Here is a 19,849-nt window from a genome sequence, read left to right on the forward strand (position 1 = left end):
TGAAGAGGTGTTAAATTAGGGTTTCTGCCAGCGTATCCTCAGGCACAGAGTCTTGTCTCTGGCCTCAGGCAGATGGATCAGGTGAGCTCCATGCAGAGCAGGGAAACGTGCAGAGGCACCTAAGCTGTGCTTGTCCTGGATACAGGAGCAATACAGTTGCACCAGGATATCTCTGTGACTCTGGTGACAAGCCTTGCTTCTCAACTGAACTTAGCAATGTGGCCATGCCATGCCAGCGCACATCCTGGCACCATTCAGTGTCTGCAGAATGCCTCTAGGTTTTGGTTGATACCCTCCTTGGACTTTTTAACCTGCTTTCAGGACCTCAATGTGTGTAGTGATGCTCTGAGAAAAGCTGCAGTGGTTGAAATAGGGAGTAGATAGATTTGATTTAGGCAGGTTGCTCAAAAGTGAGTTTTTGATATTTTGGGTCCTGCTGTGAGATTTATCTGGCCAAATGTAGGACTCTGCAGTGCATCCGTAGATGCCTGCATGTGAAATGCTTGTCTAAGTTCCCCTTATAATCAAGGAGAGTGGTTAGTTTATCTTGTCCTGAGATAGTTGTCAGAAATAGGGGTAGAAATGCCTTTTTTTCTGTTTCAATTCTGAGGGATTGCTCTCAGATGTCTATATGGCACTGCAGTTGCTTGCATTCAGTCAGACAGATCTCAGGCTTATTCAAGTAAATTTTGCAGAATGTGTGTAGCCATACCCTCAAAGATCCATATCAACTATGGCAAATAATGAAAGTATGAGTTTGTGCCCATGTCTGCATTTTTTTTTCTCGTTTCTCTTCCACAGTTTTTCATCTGTGTTCAGTTTTATTTTGTTAGACTTTGATTTGCTAGACTGATGAATCACTTTCTCCACGGTTAGTGCTTGCTCATTCCTCATTTGTAGATGGTAAGGATTGCAACTCTGTGCGTAGGATTTGGTTGAGTAGGAGGGGAAGCATGTGGATAGGATTTAAACTTCTTGCAAACATTTACTAGACCACCACACAGATATCTTGTGACCCAGCAGTGGTTCTCAGACAACAGAATGAGTAACTCAATAGACTGAAGGTAGGCACAGAGGACTCTTTTTGTACACCCTGGGAAACTGAACCCACCGCTCACTACGTTGCCTGTCCTGCCTGTTTGCACAGAATAATTCTGTAAGTTGTGCTCTGAGGACTGCTGATCATACGTCTAAGAGTTCTAATTCATGATTTGCTTAATAAAGCTTTTTAAAGCACACTGCTATGGAAATAGGGCTGAAAAAGTTCCCAGGGGCATTACTTCTTCTGTTTCATTGCACATTGGTTTCACTGCAACATTGGTGGAAGAGCTAAAGCAAACAGCCAGGAAACTGTTAAAACACAAAACCATTAATGCTGAGCTTTACTTCACCCTGTCAGAGCGAGCTGATTTCACACACACAACCCTTTCAAACAATAAATCAATGGCAAATTCATGACCTTATTTGCTGTGATGAATCAGTTGCATTGCTGTGTTCTGCAGCATATCAAACAGCAGCAAATCTGGTTTCACTGCCTGCTTTGGTGCTGCAGTGAAGCTTGGTTTAAAATAAAAATGGCATGTTTCAGCTTGACAAGGCATGTAAAAATACAAGTATTTGTTACCTAGTCATACTTCACTTGGTAGTGTTTGATACTTGCCAATAGAAGTAGCAAAAGTGTGCTATCTCTGAATTTGCCATCTAACAGTGAACTGTTGAAAAAAAACCCAAAACAACTCTAAATGATATTCCCAGAGAAAAACACAGTCAGTTAAAGAGTGCTGGCATTGAAATGGATTTTATTAGCTTGCTAGATGAAAGCTCTGTCTGACTTAGAATAGTGTATAGGGCAGTCCTGAAAAAGACATCAACATCCCAAAGCTGGGGCTGAGGATTTCCTTGCAGGATCCTGTGTGGCACTTACCAGAGTAGTTTTTCACCAGTCTCCTCTCCAGGCAGTTTTTGGACTGCCTTCCCTGTCTACCTTCTCCCCCTAAATTTACAGCTAAGACCTTTACAGTCTACTTAGATAGATGTTTAGCTTGAATGTGAGACATAGCTATGATTAATTGTTGGCCCTCTGAGGCCAGCCATGTAATGTTGCTGGCAGCAAATGGCTACTGTTGTGCCTCTTGAGAGTGGCTAAATTTCAACAAGGTGGAAAATTGACTCTCAATATTCAGCTTTCAAAGCACTGTAAGATCTAGGTTGAAGTATTATTCTGTAAATGTCAGCCCTTCTTATTTCTGAAAGACATATGTCTGAAGGTGGACAATATTGTCTCGCTTTACTTTCCAACATGGCATTAATTATAATGTATTATCCTGTTTTCTGTGTGCTGTGTCACACTGATAACCAAATACCATCTAATTTCCCTCCTTCACCTCTCTGGAAGTCCCTGGCAAATGTGAAACATCTGCTATGCACAGAAGCAGCAGGACAAGGGGTAATGGGATGAAGCTGGAACACAAAAAGTTCCAGTTAAATATAAGAAAAAACTCTTTCAGTGTGAGGTGAGGGAGCCCTGGCACAGGCTGCCCAGAGGGGTTGTGGAGGCTCCTTCTTTGCAGGTCTTCAAGACCCACCTGGACATGTTCCTATGCGACCTGATCTAGGTGAACCAGCTTGAGCAGGGGGATTGGACTAGATGATCCCTAAAGGTCCCTTCCAATCCCTGCCATTCTGTGATTCTAAGTGTAGGTGGCTGCGAAGAGATTGCTTAGGTGTGTGATCAGAAGAGACTACTGTGAGTGTGGAAACTGACCTGCTGCACTATATAGGCGAGAACTTCATCTGGAAATTTTGATGAAGCCCAGAATATCAGTTTGAGATCCGATGTCTTCAGAAAAAATGCCTAGGTGGGTGGAACAGGAGGACTTTGGGGTACTGACTTTACTCCTCCAAACCCTTTGCAAGACAGTAAGTTCTCTGGGGCAGGGGACAAACCCTCCTTGGTCTTAGGTGCTGTTCCAATACAGATTGTATATATGCTGATTTTTTTATTCATCTGAATGACCTGGCAGCCAGGTTTCTCTGTGCACTGACAGTAGAGAGGGTAACAACAAACTGGTAATGTGCCTCTTGGTAATGTGATAGAAAGATGTTTTTTTCAAAGTCCCTTTTCCAGATACATTTCTCTGTTAGTGCATTTTTTAAATTATTATTATCAGCACTGTAGGATACTTCTTGCTTGCTGCAATTTGATTGGAATTTGATGAACTTAAGCATTTTTTTCCTGCTTTCATTTGTAAAAAGAAAGAAATGCAGTTCTATGAAATGGGGAAAGCAATTCATAATAGAAATTTCTACTAATAGAAGAAGTGATACAGCAAGCATATGAAAGTGTTCAGATTTGGGGCTAGAGAAAGATACTAGATAATTGAACAATTATTTCTGTATTAGATAATGAGACTTTTTGAAATTGCTAGTTGTATAAATGAGACATCCTGCATTATTGATCAGGCTTCTTTGTTCTAGCTGCACTGGAAGTATACATTTCACTTTTACACGACTGTTTCTAAACCTGACATGCGATGATCCATTCATATGGTAATTTTAAAGGGGTTTTTTTATTTCCATGAATAAAAGCGACCTGATCTAGGTTGAACTGCTTCTGCAGGGGGGTTGGACTTGATGATCTCTAAAGGTACCTTCCAACCCCTACCATTCTATGATTCTATGATAAATACTGAAATCTGTTTCAAGCAAGACTGCATTATCTATCTCTTGTGGGCTACCCTTACGGTGCAGGAGCATACTCACTGACATAATCAGTTTGATCAGTAGTCTATCTAGTCTAGTGTTTTACCTCTGGCTGATTATAAACAATGTTTCAGAAGTCTAACAAACCTAGTTACCTCAGCTGGACAATGTTATACATAACAGGGATAGTTCTTCCTGACCTTGTGAGCAAGTTTAGTCCTTCAAGATATAGTTACTTTTCTTAATTAAAAGCAGAGAAAAAGAATCTTGAGATGCAATCTCTAAAGCCCTTGAGGTCAAATCTACGTGTTGATGGCATTTTGTTTGCTGTTCCACAATGCTGTGACACTTGTAATAGTATCTATTTTAATTTTGCTCAAAGAAATTGAATTTCAAAGAAACCTGTTCCAAAAAGAAGCATGAAAACAGAGCTAAACAGAAGCCATAATCCTGTTAGTACCATAAATTACTTAATAACATGCCATGATTAAACATTTTGACCTTGACAAATTCCAGTAAAAAAGGGGAAAGAAGTATATGTATTCCTTATATCCTTACTATTTTTCTTCAGAGGGAAAACTTTTACTTACCTTTGGTGAAATAATAGTTATTGCACGTATTTCTGAAGTGTCAGAGTCTGTAATATTCATTCCTTTAAAAATAAAACAGGTATGTATTAGTGAAGCCTTTTACACTCTGGTTTTAGAACAGGAGAGGCTTTGCAGTCAATTATTTATGTGCAATAAGTACTGAAAGCCTTATTATCTCAGAATAATCAATATTTGGCTGAAGCTTGAGAACACTAATAGCTGATCTTGAAAGTCCTGATCCAGTACCATTTGAAATAATGGCAGAACTCCCATTGATTTTAAGCAAAGGAGGATGAGGCCAAAAAGTATTGCTTTGAGTGATAATTTTAACCAGTTGAAATAATCTGTAAAACAACAGAAAACTTGACTTTCACTCTCTGCGTAATTATGATATGGAGTATTATGTCAGACGAGAGCTCTTGGCTTCAAAATGATGTATATCTGTATTTTCTGTTGCCTCACGGAGCCTTGTCTAACTGTGTATCTACAAAGCTGGTGTTATTGTCTCTGGGATTAGATGGAAGGCAACTGGAAAAGTTACCAGAAAGCTGGGAAGGACTAGGGAGACCCAGTGAAATACTGAAATACCTGCTTATGTTTTTGTTTAACACTCAAGTTACTTCTTTTTACCTTGAATCTCCAGCAAATTGTTTCTATCCAGAATATACTCTCACCCATTCTGGTGAGGCCTTTCCTCATGATCTATCTCTTTTTAGCAGCTCTGATAATTTTCCTGCGTCACTGCAGAACACTTTTTGATATGTGGGAGCCTCTCTCCTCCTGGGATGCCTGGAAGATAACATGAAAAATGAAGGAATCACTGAATCCTAGGGTTTGAAAGGGACCTTGAAAGATCATCCAGTTCAACCCCTCTGTCAGAGCAGGACCACCTAAAGTAGGTCACACAGGAACTCATCCAGGTGGGTTTGAATGTCTCCAGAGAAGGAGACTCCACAACCCATCTGGGCAGCCCCTGCCAGTGCTCCCTCACCTCAACAGGGAAGAAGGTTTTCCTTATGTTTCTTTGGAAGTGACACCCAAAATGCAAAGGATAGTACCAGCACTCCAGGATGGCTTCTCATGCAGGGTCTGGTGCAGACTCAGAATTGTGGGAGCTGTGTCAACTTTCAGGGAACAACTGGACAAAGAAGTCAAGAAGGTATTCCAAGATTACAAGGAAGAAGGATAGAGGAATTTCTGGTGTTGGGTGAGCCATTCCAATTTCAGACAGGGGGCTGCTGGTTTCTGAGTTTGCACAAATGATCAAGGCTGGATTTTGGCTGCATTTGGAGGAGGGTGTCCAAAGACAGGCAACAGAGCTGGAGAAGGGTGTGGAAAACAAGTCTGATGAGGAGCAGCTGAGGGATCTGTCAATGTTTAACCTGGAGAAGAGGAGGCTGAGAGGAGACATGATCACTCTCTACAACTATTTGAAGGGGAGTTGTAGTGAGGTGAAAGTTGATCTGCTTTCTCCAGTAACAAATAATAAGACATGAGGAAATGAGTTCAAGCTGCACCAAGGGAGATTAGGAAGAACTTTTTCACTGATAGGGTTCTTAAGCATTGGAAGGGGCTGCCCAGGGAGCTGGTGGAGTCACCATCCCTAGAGATACTCAACAAATGCATAGATGAGGTGCTGAGGGATATGGTTTAGTTTAGTGATGGGCCTGGCAGTGTGAGGTGAATGATTGGACTCAATGATTTTAAAGGTCTTTTTCAACTTCAATGATTCTGTGAAGTTTTGAAATGTGATTTATTGTTTAACAAGTAAAATCCTCCAGAACTCAACCTGCTTCTTTCTACAAGCCAAAAATGCTGTCAGAACTTGATTTTAAAGATTGTTTCTTCTTGCTTGCTTATAGACAAAGAATAGGGAAAAACAGACAGAAGGCAGGAATAGTTCTGATGAATGTAGCAGTGATTAAACCCCAAAAGCAGGTATGCTGGACTGTTTTTTCTTCAAGGGTAAGATATAGCAAACTTTGTATAACTATTATTGAAAGGAAGTAGATTCTGTTTAATAGTTCTAATCTGTGACCACATTTGGGGTGTGCATCTGCTTATTAAATTGAGGGGGTTTTTTTAATAGAAGAGTTTATTATCTGAAGCAAGAGAGCCCTTTCCTGTTCTTTAACTGATAGTGCTGGGAGATGCCCAGCACTGTCAGTGCTGAGTGGCAAAGTAGAAAAGCTTTTGTCTAGTGAGGACGAGGCAGCATCAGGAAGAAGCCTGCAGATAAGCAGATATTGTTAAGTAGGGAAGTAGGACAGATACCTTATGAGACAGCATCTGGCAGAGTGGGGGAAGAGGCATGAAACCCCTAGAGAAAGCCAGAGAAAGAGCTGTAGGGACCCAGCTCCTAGAAGAGAGCCAGAAGTTCTGAAACTGAGCAAAATTCAGGTGCTGAGCTCACACTGATTTCAGTCTTCAGAAGCGCTGTATTCAGTTTCACTTATGTTCCTTAACAGAGTCCCAAACCAATTTAAGTACATAATGGCCTCAAAGAAACTTGAAAAGCTTAGCAGTTTATTGCTTTTGTCTATCTCAGAATGACTCTTTCTGCTCTTACAAATAGGAAACAAAATACTGATCGTGGCAGAACATATTTCATGGTCCATTTTGATGTATATATTTACCTATCGTTTTATCCATATACTGATATAGACCATAAAATATCTGAGTGTGGCAAAAATCTGTGAGGGTATTGCTAAGTGATTTAAGAATACCTTGTTTAATAAACTAGAGGTTAACCCCCAAACCCCCCCAAACTCTGATCCACACTCTCATTTCCCATTCAGTCACACATTAAGACAGATTTGACCAAGTATTTTTAGTTGGAGATTTGGAGCAGCTAAAGTAAGAAATCCTCTTAATAAAAATAAGAGCTTTTTTTAAACTATCTTTTATACCAGTGTAATTCCATTGACTTCACAAGATTTATTCCTAAGGCATTCTGATAGGAAAAAAGTACCAGGGTGTGTGCGGGCACTTATTAAAGTGCTGTGTGTGCAATGTCACTGTGCTTGGTTCCTTCTAATGAAAATACTGGTTTGTATAGCATTTCCTTTTTACTGGTTGATCATGTTACAATGCATAGGTAAATAAGTGCTAAATATCAATATACAATACAATCATTGCTTATTTTCCTGATGATAAAGCTAGTTTTCTGCTTTTGTGAGGCATCATAAATCCTCCTTGGTCTCCTTGTAGGACTACAAGCTGGGATGAGTACGCAATGGGCACGACAGAGCTGTTTAGTCTGGAGAAGAGAAGACTGAGGGGAGATCTTATTAACATTTAGAAATATCTAAAGGGTGGGTGTCAGGAGGTTGGGACATCCCTTTTTTCAATGGTAGCTAGCAACAGTACAAGGGATAATGGGATGAAGCTGGAACACAAAAAGTTCCACTTAAACATCAGAAAAAACTATTTCACTGTGAGGTGAGGGAGCCCTGGCACAGGCTGCCCAGAGGGGTTGTGGAGGCTCCTTCCTTGGAGGTCTTCAGTACCTGCCTGGACATGTTCCTATGTGACCTGATCTAGGTGACTCTGCTTCTGCAGGGGAGTTGGACTAGATGATCTCTAAAGGTCCCTTCCAACCCCTACCATTCTGTGATTCTATGAAGTCAGAGATACTCTGTCTATATTTCAGCAATTTTCACTGATTTTTGCTTTGAACGAGAAGAAATACCAAGCTTTTGTCTTCCAGGGAAATATTTCTCACTGAACTATGTTTACCAATACCTTTCAAATTTCAACCTTATGCTTTTGTTATTAAATGAAACAAGATTGTAAGGAGTGAGGCTTTTTTAATTTATCTTTTATTAGACCAGCTTGTATTGTTGGATCAGAAACCAGACAGGCTTCCAGGTGCAGAAATCCATCTTCAGTTTTGAAGCAGAGGCCAGTTTCAAACCAAGTATAGTCTGGGGACAGTTGTTTTTGAGTTTAATTTTGTTACAGCGATCAGGTGAATAAATAGAAGAGAAAAAGGTGTCTGACACCTCGAAGCAGGTGAGGATGTTAGGGAAGGAAGAGATGATAAGGTTGCGAAAAATGTGTCTGAAATAGCTTAACAGAGTCTGAGAGTGCTGCTGTTATTAAAAAGAGAGTCAAGGCAAAGGACAAGAGAACTGAACAGCAGAAATCTGGACAGGTGTGTTTCACCAAATCTGTCTGTACAATACACATTTTGGAAGAGATAGATTGAGTTGCGAGTCAAAGGCTCATTTTCATAGGAACACAGGAAGCTATAGGCTTCTCTTTCAATATCACTTCTCCAACAGGGAATGACAAAAAGTAAGTGTATAAAAAGTAATTTTAATCCTTTGGATGTTTAGGAGTTTCTTAAAGCTACAAAACATTTGTAAACCTCTAAGTGTAGAGCAGTGAGCAGTCCATGCTAGTTACCTTGGTCTCTCAATGATGAAAAATAGGTGCACTGGAAAAGCCATTTAATCTCGTATAGAAAAGGTCTTTCGGACAATTTCTCTCCTTTGACTATAAAGGCAGCTTATAGCAAGGAACTCGGGTTTTAGGCAGTACCTTCTGAAGTGAACTTCTGACATCTGAAGGGAACCTCCTTCAAGTCTCCAGGACTTGAAAACACAATAAGGTTTCAGGATTCACTCTGAGAACCAACCCAGGACTGTCTGCATTGCCAGGGACTGTTCCTGGGGTAGTTTGGATATACATCGCTCCTTTGGGAATCATAGAATAGTAGGGTTGGAAGGGACCTTTAGAGATCATCTAGTCCAACCCCCTTGCAGAAGCAGGAAGGGGAAGAGTTGTGTTGTTGCAAGTGCTGCACCACAGCAGAAGGCAGCGGTGGATCTGTTTATTCAGCCAGCATCAACAAAAACTCTGTCACTTGGAAATGAGGACTTATAAATCCCTAAGCCTGAAAAATCTACATTTTGATGCAATTTTCAGAAGTGCCTCTGTTACATTTACTCAGAACCAAGATGAAATCTTGCCAGAAATCTAGTCTTTGAAAAGACAATTCTTTTGTATTTATCCATGCATTCATTCTCTAGGCATTAAATTCAAATGGAGATTATTCTTTTAAATGTTTGGATAGATCTCTGCCACTCTTCATTTTTTCTTACATTTTACTAAAGCAATGCCACTTCTGTAAAAGTGTTTGTTTTTTTTTAAAAAATATCTATCCTCCAGTTTAATAAGGAGTGTTAGGAAGCCTTAGTGACACTTCCTTTTAAAAAATGAGACCTGTTCGTTGAACACTGCAGCAAATGACTGGATACTCGATATTTGAGTGCCCCAGGAAGCTCACGCAGCACTGAGCTTGTGCTCTCAAACTGACCTTGCCTTCATTATATAAGAAAAGAAAATAATCTTTATGAAAGTCAAGTTTGAGATAAGATCAGCATGGTGGGCTGGTAATTACATAAAGTAATTTTCAGTCATTAGATAAAATGTACAGTTGATCCTATGGCTTAGGTGTGGGTGAGGAATATGATCTCACTTTACTGGTATAAAAGAAAGATGCAACTTTTTCATAGATCAGTTTTGGGAAAGTACATCCAAGCATCAAGGACAGCTCACCTTCAGACACCATCCTGCAGTTTCTCAGCTGTCAGATTTATTCTTCTTGCACACAGGAGGTAACATAGTTTTAGCTTTTTTGTTGCTATTAAAAAGGAACAATTAAGTATGTTTTTACATTCTCTTTCTCTTCTCTCCAGAAGTTTTCTTCTCCTCCCATTCTGTCAAAGTTTTAACTTTGAAAATTAATAGGTTGCATTTGGACTAAACATATGAGTGTTTGGGGTTGCAGTAGCTGTGTACATAAGATAAAAGAAGGTTCTACAATTGTACTGCAGTTAAATCATGATATTTTGTGATTTCTGATCAGTAATGTTATGTCAGTAACCTTGAGTTTTTCTCCTGGTCAATGGTGTTGCTGCCAAATGTAAAATGTTATGCAACCCACATCTTTTAGAGTCTTTAAGTTGTCAGTCAGAAATAAATATGTTAAAAAACCAATATGTTAAATTAGTCAAGATTTTTCAGTCTTTGGTGGTTTGCTGACAGATTACTGTGTGCATGACAGTGGGCTGCAAATGAAGCTCTGGCACTTTTAGTTCTTCGCTGCTGTGACACAACAGCCAGGCATCCCAGAAAGAATGAGCACAATGTGAAAAGTGTCTTTGCCAGGACATGCACCACAGAGTTAGACAAGGGATTCTGATCCAGTGGAGCTTCACATGAATGTAAAGGCATTCACAGAGTCCTGTGGGTACCTGAACAGATGACCTGTTTGTGAATACAGAGGGTCATCTGTTTTTGTGATGGTAACAGGTTAACTTACCTTCAGAAAAAGACAAGGTAATGTAAATAATGAAGTGAGATTTTGACTGCTGAGGAAGACTTCAAATGACCAAAGAGCTGCTGAAATTAATATACTATATAATGTTCCAAGAGCTTAAGAAAGGTAATGTTTGATGGAGCAAAGTAAAAGCTTCCTTTGATTTGATGGTGAGGTGAAGTGAGTGGTGTAGACACTAACTGGATTAGCAGCATGGGCACAGTCAGAAAACCATGTAAGACCATCAGGCAAAACTGCTGTTGCATTAGAAGAGTAAAGAAGTTCACACCTGGATTTTATTGACAGGTAGCTTTGGTGTTTTTTGAATGAGCCTGACAGTCTGGCTCAACAGAAGAAGTGCAAAACAGCAATTTCAATTCCCCTTTTGGTTAATGTATTTTAAACAACTTCCCTCTGGGATTACCTCAAGCCCTTATAATGTACCAAATCATAGCATTGCGTGTTCTTAGATTAGGATGGAGAATGACACTGTGCCTCCAGCAAATAGCATACAATCATGGAATGATCAGTCAGGGGTTGTGATGTTATTCCTCTGTCTGGTGTCTTATTGGAGACATTGGAGCATCCAGGCTATCAAAAAGCTCAGGATGATGTGGAAACAGGTTGTTTGGAAAAGTCTGTCAGTCTTCTACTGGTGTGTGAGCCATTCCATCCAACTCCTTGTACCATGGAGAATGTCCATTGGCATGGAGCAGGTCTTGATGTTAAACTGTGAGATTGCATGACAGTGCAGCAAGTCTGCTGGCAGTCACACCCCATCTATGGGTCTGGAAAAAGCATATACAGCAAATAACCTTAAAACATGCCTTATTTTCTGGAGAGGGGGATCCAACAAATTTATTCTGCGTGACTCCATGGATATGGCTGAGCTTAGTTCAGTTCCTGAAACGTTTGGCAGGACTGTAGGAGGCTGTGGATCAAAACAGTATGAATACCCACCTTTCTCCTGTGGACACAGGTTACTCTTGTTGAGGTAACAGGGCACCTGGCAGCTGCTTCTCAGAAATCTGAGAGCTGTGTTCAACACTCCTCTGGGGCTCCTGTGTTGATGGCAGCCTGTTTCCTTTGCCAGCTGTTAACTAACATCAGGAGATGATTTCTTGTACTTAGGTAGGATCTTGGTAAAAGCCCAAGCAGAGATGGGTAACTAAAGGCTGCATTCAGCCTGCACACACACATACATACCTTGAACTGACTTTTTGATACCTCTTCCAAATGCTGCTTTCCAGTGCTTCCACAATTGCTCCCAATGGCTTTTCTTCCTGTTCCTTATGGGCTGCTTTAAACTCCTGATCCTGTTTTCTGCCAGCATGGACTGACTTTTGGGAGGGAAGAGAAGCTACTTGTACCCAGCAGCCAGCCCTTGCCTCCTGTTAATTGCAGCCTCAATGGCCTCTTAGTCATTCAGTTTAGTGGGGCTTCAGATCAGTCTCTATTGACAGCTTTTGATGTCTTAATTAGAGAGAGCTTTGTTTCCCCTTTTATGCCTTCATTGGTTGTATTGGAGAGCACTGCATATCTTGCTCATAAATTTGCTTTCCACTTTGCTAACCCCAGTCAGGCAAGGGTCATGTTCTTGTTATCCTGCCTTTGATTTCTGCCACCTTTGATTTCTGATTGCTGCAAAGATGGAGTTCTCTTTGATTTTGTTTCCTGATTTCAAAGCTACGTTGTAAGGCCTATGCTCTGCTGCCATCTGAACTGCTACCTTTGATAGCTGCATTTTATGTCTGTTTAATCAATGAGTCAAGACCTGCTGACCTGAGTGTGGCAGCTTCAGGTCCCCATATATCTCTGGGAGTTTGTGCAGTGATGGAGTATCCCTCTGCTAGTCAGTACTCTGTTTGCATGCATCTAAGGGCTACAGGTTGACTCTCAGATATGTGTCAAGCAGCCTTATTCCTTGGACCACCTCAGGCCTGCCTCTCCCTCCAGATGTGAGCAGGCATGATTTGAATGTTTGCATCATTGTGGCAGTCTTTGCAGGAATTCTGCTGTATAGATGCAAAATGGGCAAAGAGGTACGTCTCAGTTGTGTGAAAGCTATCTTTGTTTCACTATACTTGATTTCCTACCATCCTTCCTGGTTAGGGTTGGCCATACCTTCTCTGATCATTAAAGCATGATTAAATATAACCTCTAGAGCAAATCTGAAGATCAAATTCTGTGTTGCTGATATTATTGTCCTTCTCATTGTCACCTCATTTTTAGAAATATTTGAGGCCACAATTTGATCTGTCCCTGGGGAATATTCTTGATGGAGTAGCAGCATTGACTGGGAGGTTGGACTAGATGATCTCTAAAGGTCCCTTCCAACCTGTACCATTCTATGATTTGGAAGAAGAGAAGCTGTGAAGCAGTTAAGGACTGAATGCTTTATTTTTTCCCTTGCTTAGCAGAGTAACTTTCAGTATCTAAAAATGTATAAATCAGTGTTGTCAGTTTGGGGCCTTATCCTGCACATCAGTCATAGCAAATCATGCTCTTGTGTGACAGTTTCAGTGTTTTAATATCAAAGGATCAGGTGCTCTACAAAGGCACAGAAGAAGCTGTTTAAAAGATCCAGTTGCAAGACTCTAGAGGTACCCTCAGCACTGCAGTTCAGAGACAGCCCAAACAAGCTGTCAGTCAGCTTCAGGCATAGCCTGGGTGGGTGACTGCAGAGGTGGGGAGATCTGCATGATCAGATAACGATTCTGAGAAGGCAGGTAAATAGTTTAGTGATTAGGGGCTGTGGGCTTGGGATTCTGCCTGGGTTGCTTGACTGAAGCCAGTCAAGAACAAGTGGAGCCAGTAAACCAGACCCAACCAAACATTCTCTCAGGGTGAAGGTGAGTAGTGCTCAGCCCAGAATCCCTCACAGGATAATCTACAAGGGCAGGGAAAGTCTCCCTGTTGAAATGCAGTCTGTTTATCAGCAGTAAAAAATCCTTGAGGCTCAATCCTTCCAGACAAGACTGTCCCTAATCAGCCTAGTGGGGTGAAGCAGTGCTGCTGTCTCTGTCACCTGCATGGGCTGCCCCAGGTGGGGAATTAATATTTCACATTCTTTATACCTCCTTTTCTCCATGGACCCAATTACTTCACCGTGGGATATATGTCATTCCTGATCATTTCTACAAGAAGGGCTCAGGCTTATGTTTCAGAAGAAAATCATTTTTAAGGGTGAAAATTTGTTTTCTCAGTGAGAGACTGGACCAAAATGACCTGTAGTTTGGCACAATGAAGTTGTCAGTACAATACAGAGACTCTGTGCTTGAGAAAGAAGATGATAAACTTCATGCCTAAAATACTACATTTCAACATTGACAAGGGCAGAGGTGAGGTTCTGTATTTTGGTTTATATGTTCATAGCTCAGAAGAATCCAAGATCTGACAATGTGTGGCATCTTTAGCCTAACTTAGATCCTGCCTGACTTTCCAGAGGCGGAGTCACACAGAATCACAGATTGGTAAGGGTTGGAAAGGATCTCTGGAGACCATCTAGTCCAACTCTCTGCTAAAGCAGATTCACCTTGATCAGTAAGTCATCCAAGTGAGAAGTCATCCATCCAGAGAAGAAGACTCCACACCCTCCCTGGCCAGCCTGTGCCAGTGTTACCCTCACAGTAAAGAAGTTTCTCATGTTCAAGGGGAACTTCCTATACTCCAGCTTGTGCCCCATACCACGTGTCCTGAACTACAGAAAAAACACTTGCCTCATCCTCTCAACGCCCACTCTTTAAGTATTTGAAAGTGTTGATAATATCCTTCCTCAGTCTTCTCTTGTCCAGGCTAAAGAGTCATGGGTCTCACAGTCTTTGCTTGTAAGAGAGATATTCCAGTCCCCTCATCGTCTTTGTAACCTTCCACTGGACTGTCTCCAGCACTTCCCTGTCCCTCTTGAGCTGAGGAGCCCAGAACTGGACACAGGACTTCAGATGAGGCCTCACCAGGGCAGAGGAGAGGGGGAGAAGAACCTCCCTTGACCTGCTGCCCACACTCTTCTTGATGCCCCCAGGATGCCATTGGCCTTCTTGGCCACGAGGGCACATTGCTGGCTCATATTTAGTTTATTATCATTCACCACTCCCAGGTCTCTCTGCAGAGCTGCTCTCCAGCAGGTCAATCCCCAGCCTGTCCTGGTGCAGGGGATTGTTCCTTCCCAGATGCAGGACTCTGCACTTGTCCTTGTTGAACCTCATGAGGTTCCTCTCTGTCCAGCCCTCAAGCTGGTCGAGATCCCACTGAATGGCAGCACAGCCTCTGGGGAATCAACCAGTGCTCCCAGTTTGGTGTCATCAGCCAACTTGCTGAGGGTACACTCTGTCCCTTCATCCAGGTCCTTGATGAAGACATTGAGTCAGACTGGCCCCAGAACAGCCCCTGTGGAACCCTGCTCCGGTTCAAATGGCCTGTAGTAAACTCCCACAAGGTCCTCCCAGGCCATGACATATGCACATAGCAGTTCTCTGGATCAAGAGAAACATCAGATTCTTATGCCTAGTTCTTTGCCTCTGACAGGCTGGCACAAAATGCTTCAGAATAATTTTAAAGGTCCTTTGGTAGTTACCAAAAAGCATCTGCATGTAGCCCTTACATCAGATGGATATGGGGAGAACTGAGGTTTCATTCCTGCCTCAGCCCTCCCCTAATCAAGCAGATCATTTTAAATTTTATTCACAGGGTCACAGATTATATGTCCTGCCTTTTACTATTATGATTCCCCTCCATTATTTGTATCAGAGGTATCCATTCCATTATAGCATAGATTTGATCTGGATCAAATATAGCCACACAACTGCATTTCTGTTGAACTACCCAGAGAACAAGTGTTACACTGTTTACAACGGGTTCATCTCCTACACTAGCTGCAGAAGGACAGATGTGCAGTGCTACATGTAGCCTTGCACAAATTAACCTACTGAAAAGAACCTTAAAAGTTCAGGCTGACAAGGATTTGTTTATAACAAACTTACTTTCTGTTACTCACAACCCAAAAGCCAAGTTGCTGCATCAGCAAAAGGAAGGCTAAAAGAAATTTCAGCCAGAAGGTTGCAGCAGTGCTGAACTCCCTGGGACTCCTCTGGCTCTGGGTGAGACAGGTGGCCCTAGGACTGTTTCAAGCCCTCCTGAGTTCTCTGTCAGCACCAGGTCTCCTTGAGCACTCTAGAGCATGTACATAGATCAGAGGAGCATTCCCTCACCAAGGGACAGGACTATGAAAATCTATTTATAGATGAAAGTTATAAAATCACAGAATTGTTTAGGCTGGAAAAGACCTTTAAGATCATCAACTCCAACTGTTAACCCAGCACTGCTACGTCCACCACTAAACCATGTCCCTCTGCACCTCATCTACACAGCTTGTAAATGCCTCCAGGGATGGTGACTCAGTCCTTCCCTGTGCAGCCCATTCCCATGCTTGACAACCCTTTTGGTGAACAAGTTTTTCCTGATAGCCAATCTAAACCTCCCTTGGCACAACTCGAGGCCATTTCAGTGTGTGGACAAATAATCTGACTCTTGGTTCAGGAAATTATGTCCTGATGTGAAATAATTTTCCATGAAATTAGTCTTTCCGAGTCCCAGACCCTGTAGTTTCTGCCATAAATATTAGACAGTTATGACATTTGAAGTTCATATGCTGTGGCTTGTGTTAATATTCAGGAAAAAAAAACCCAACCCAAACTTGTTAAGGCCAGAGACAAAGGTGTATTTTTGTTGTTGTGATGAAGTCAATTTTCTGAGCCTATAAAATGCACATCAGCAACTGCATTTTCACTTTCCCATCCCAGTTCTAAATTGCCTCTATTACTTGCACTGAATGCTGTATCAATGTGTAGCCTAGATACCAGTACTGTACCCAGTGCAAAACAGTCCTTTAAAAATGTGTGTACTTGCATTTCCAGGCAGATCATGGATTGCTACGGGAAGTATGCAGCTGTCACTTTGACCATTTTGTCTGTATTTCTGCACCTTCTTCATGCTGTCCCAGATGGAGAGTTTCTCATGCAGGGTAAGCTGGTTCTGGCATTCAGAAATAGGGCAATTATTTGCAGAGTATTAATTAAACTTTCACATGTTTTATAAATGTGGTCATATATCTTATGGTTCAGTTGCATTTATTGATATTGAGATGTGAAGGTATAATAAATCAAGATAATTTAGCTATGAGCATGCTTCCTATTTCTTCTCTAAACTTGATTTCTCCAAATCCTGCTGATTTAACTATATCTAGCAGAAAGTTTTTGAGGGTTTTGTGGTGGGCTTGGTAGTGTGAGGTTAGTCATTGGACTCGATCTTAAAGGCTTTTTCCAACCAAACAATTACACAGAATGACAGAATCACAGAATCTTAAGGGTTGGAAGTGAACCCTTGTTCACTTGAACAAGGAAGTGAAACCTTGTTCTTCAACCCAAGTTGAAGATCATCTAGTCCAATCCCCCTGCCAGAGCAGGACCACCTAGAGTAGGTCACATAGGAACTCATCCAGGAATTCTAGACATACAAAAAACCCTCCACAACTGTCAACAAAATTGAAAAGAAAACCAGAAAAGACACAATAACCCTTGTGTATTACCTAGAAAGCCACAGTCTACTTTTACAGCTGGTATGTATTGCAGAGTTGAAGGACCCTTAAGAAGGGAGCTTTGATGTGTGTGCCAAGCAGCAGAATGTGGATGGTGCTTCCTCTTACACCCTGCACTTTGCCTTTCTTTTTGAAAATGGAAATACAGCTGGAGACCAAGTAAAATCCTCTTCCTTACATTTTCATGGCAGGTTGTCCAGAGTGCAAGCTAGGGGAGAACAGATTCTTTTCCAAGCCAGGAGCACCCATTTACCAGTGCACTGGGTGCTGTTTCTCCCGGGCCTATCCCACTCCGATGAGGTCCAAGAAGACCATGCTTGTTCCAAAGAACATAACATCAGAAGCAACGTGCTGTGTAGCAAAGGCTTTTACCAAGGTGAGCTTGTGAATGAGATCTGTTTAAGCTTATTTTAGGGTGCAAGTTTTAGCTGAAGCAGTGAATAGAAAATATGTTTTTGCTGGGGGACGTTGAAGAACTATTTGAGACAAGCATCCTTGGCATTTCTATCTTTTGCACTTGGATCCTTTCTCTTCTTTTCTAAAGAGGAAACTAAAGTGTAAGTCATTACTGAGTCTGATATTCAATGGGGATGTGGAAACTGGTGCAGTGCTACTGACTTCAGTGAAACTGCTTTGGCTCGTGACACCTGCAGTCCTGTTGGTGGACTTGTCCCCACATTTTCAATTCTCCTGCATGCACACCTCCTCCTAAAACACTAAGCAGTGTGTATTTGATTTTAATAAGTCATTTTGCTGCATAAGCAGGAGTTCTCTGGGAAGCTGTCTGCTCAAAACTATCAATTACATATGTGGGAACAAGGGACTAAAGCCATCTGTGCTCGTTAGATTAATTGAGATTGTGTTTTACTTTTAACAGTATAACCAATAGGGAGCTGTAAAAGTGTGGAACTACTCTGAGCATTTAACACTCTCATCTGGAAGGTTATTTTAAAGACAGATGCTGCTAAAGCTGATTATTTTGAGAGTGATGCAGCTCCAGGTGAAGAAACTTTAAATTTGATGTAATAAATGGTGAGCTAGCTGAAACAACTTATCCTACAATGACCCGAACCAGGCTCATTCAGTGCCTTGACTAAGGCTCAGTTCAGTTACCCACTCATAGATTTGGTGCCATTTGAGATACCCTGGGGTACTGAAGACATCTGTGCATGTTTGGCAGACACAGGACCCCTAAAAGACATAACAGAGTGGCAAATGAAGGCTTGATGAGATCCTCTCTGACATCATAAATGGCAATTGACAGCACTGTGTGTGCAGCTGAGCAGAGCAATGGGTCTCTACTGGCTGTGAGAAGAGCCCGGATATCTGACTTACCTATAGAGACCTACAACTGAACCCATCCTGGACCTCTGAGTAGAGTATAAATCTTTTTCTAGACCACAGACCTTACACTTGTCCCGAGGCAGCAACTCAAATTCAGTTGAGATTAAAACTAAAGATGACTCATCGTGTTTGTAGTCTCTGGTTTTACAATCCTCAGGTGAAATATTTTAAGGACACTTCCCGATTTTTCACAGTTTGATTCCTTGAAAACGAGGCACTTTAGGAAGTGTTAAATTAAGGACACTAAACTATGGCACTATACCTGTTAAAAACTGTATGGATCTGAAAGCCAGTGATGATGCAGCTTTACAGACTGCTGCAGAGGCTGTTCTAGTAGATATACCTCAAAAAACCCCTGTGACTTGGTGGTTAAGAAAAAGGCTTAAGACATCTGCTTTTTAATTTATTATCGTGTAGTTAATCCTTTTTATTTGTTATATGTGTGTTTCCTTTTTGGTTTTTTTTTAAAGATTACCCTTAAGGACAACGTGAAGATCGAGAACCACACAGATTGTCACTGCAGTACCTGCTACTATCATAAATCCTAAAGCCTGTCCCTTTATTAACGCTCAAGAACAACGGTGAATGGAATATTTGTTTCTTTCAGCTTTTATAGGACCGCTGTGTAAAACTTTATGTTTTCTGTTCAAGACACTGGGTAGACCTTTGAATAAGATGGATGACTGTTTTATCTCCTCTTTGCTTCTTCATGCATTTAAGTAAGTTTAATTCTTTCCATTAAGGACCAAATACAGCACTTGCATGACAACCAAACGCTTGATTTATTAAAAATAAACTGTCAGTTAAATCATCAATGTTTCTCGAGAAAAAATGATGATTTAATAGCTTAAAGCAACAAAAAAGAGATTCTGCTGCGGTTAATTTCTAGATTTAGGGAGGGGAGAGATGAGAAAGGGAAGGATGGGAAAATGACAGGAGAAGAAGCAATAATTTCTCCTTATTCAACTCAGTGTTTAGATTTGTTTGAAGATTCGATATTTTATTTCTCCTGTTTCTCTTCCATTCTTTTCCTTACCTTGTGGGCAGAAAGCATAAGTATCGTCTGTACACAGTGCTTTATTTTTCTGTGCCATTTTTTGTTTTCCTTTGAACTTAGTCTCCTCCCATATAGAAAGGTGAATGGATGTGGAGTCAGACAAAAAGAAATGTACAGTTTCATTTAGCAGTGGTGGAATAGAGGAGTAGTACAACAGTATTAGCTGTTTTAGGGTATGCTTGAGCAGCACAGTATGGGGCTTTAAGTAATTCCCAAACGTGAGAGGGATTTGAAGC

The 19,849-nt window shown here is 41.3% G+C and overlaps 1 protein-coding gene across 1 annotated transcript; it reads left to right on the plus strand.

Moving 5' to 3' along the window:
• Nucleotides 1-16,539: 16,539 nt before the first annotated feature.
• Nucleotides 16,540-19,104, plus strand: CGA (glycoprotein hormones, alpha polypeptide). The gene is made up of 3 exons (XM_010205692.2): nt 16,540-16,639; nt 17,404-17,588; nt 19,027-19,104. The coding sequence occupies exons 1-3, from the start codon at nt 16,540-16,542 to the stop codon at nt 19,102-19,104; spliced, it is 363 nt and encodes a 120-aa protein (XP_010203994.1).
• The last annotated feature ends 745 nt before the right edge of the window (nt 19,105-19,849 follow it).

The sequence above is a fragment of the Colius striatus genome, chromosome 2 (genome assembly GCF_028858725.1).
Source record: "Colius striatus isolate bColStr4 chromosome 2, bColStr4.1.hap1, whole genome shotgun sequence".
In the NCBI taxonomy this organism is placed as follows: Eukaryota; Metazoa; Chordata; class Aves; order Coliiformes; family Coliidae; genus Colius; species Colius striatus.

Bases quoted from the DNA above. Each gene is read 5' to 3' on its own strand.
- CGA (XM_010205692.2), top strand. From the start codon at position 16,540: ATGGATTGCTACGGGAAGTATGCAGCTGTCACTTTGACCATTTTGTCT. The intron at 16,640-17,403 runs GTAAGCTGGTTC...TTTTCATGGCAG, and splicing joins TGGAGAGTTTCTCATGCAGG to GTTGTCCAGAGTGCAAGCTA. The intron at 17,589-19,026 runs GTGAGCTTGTGA...TTTTTTTTAAAG, and splicing joins TAGCAAAGGCTTTTACCAAG to ATTACCCTTAAGGACAACGT.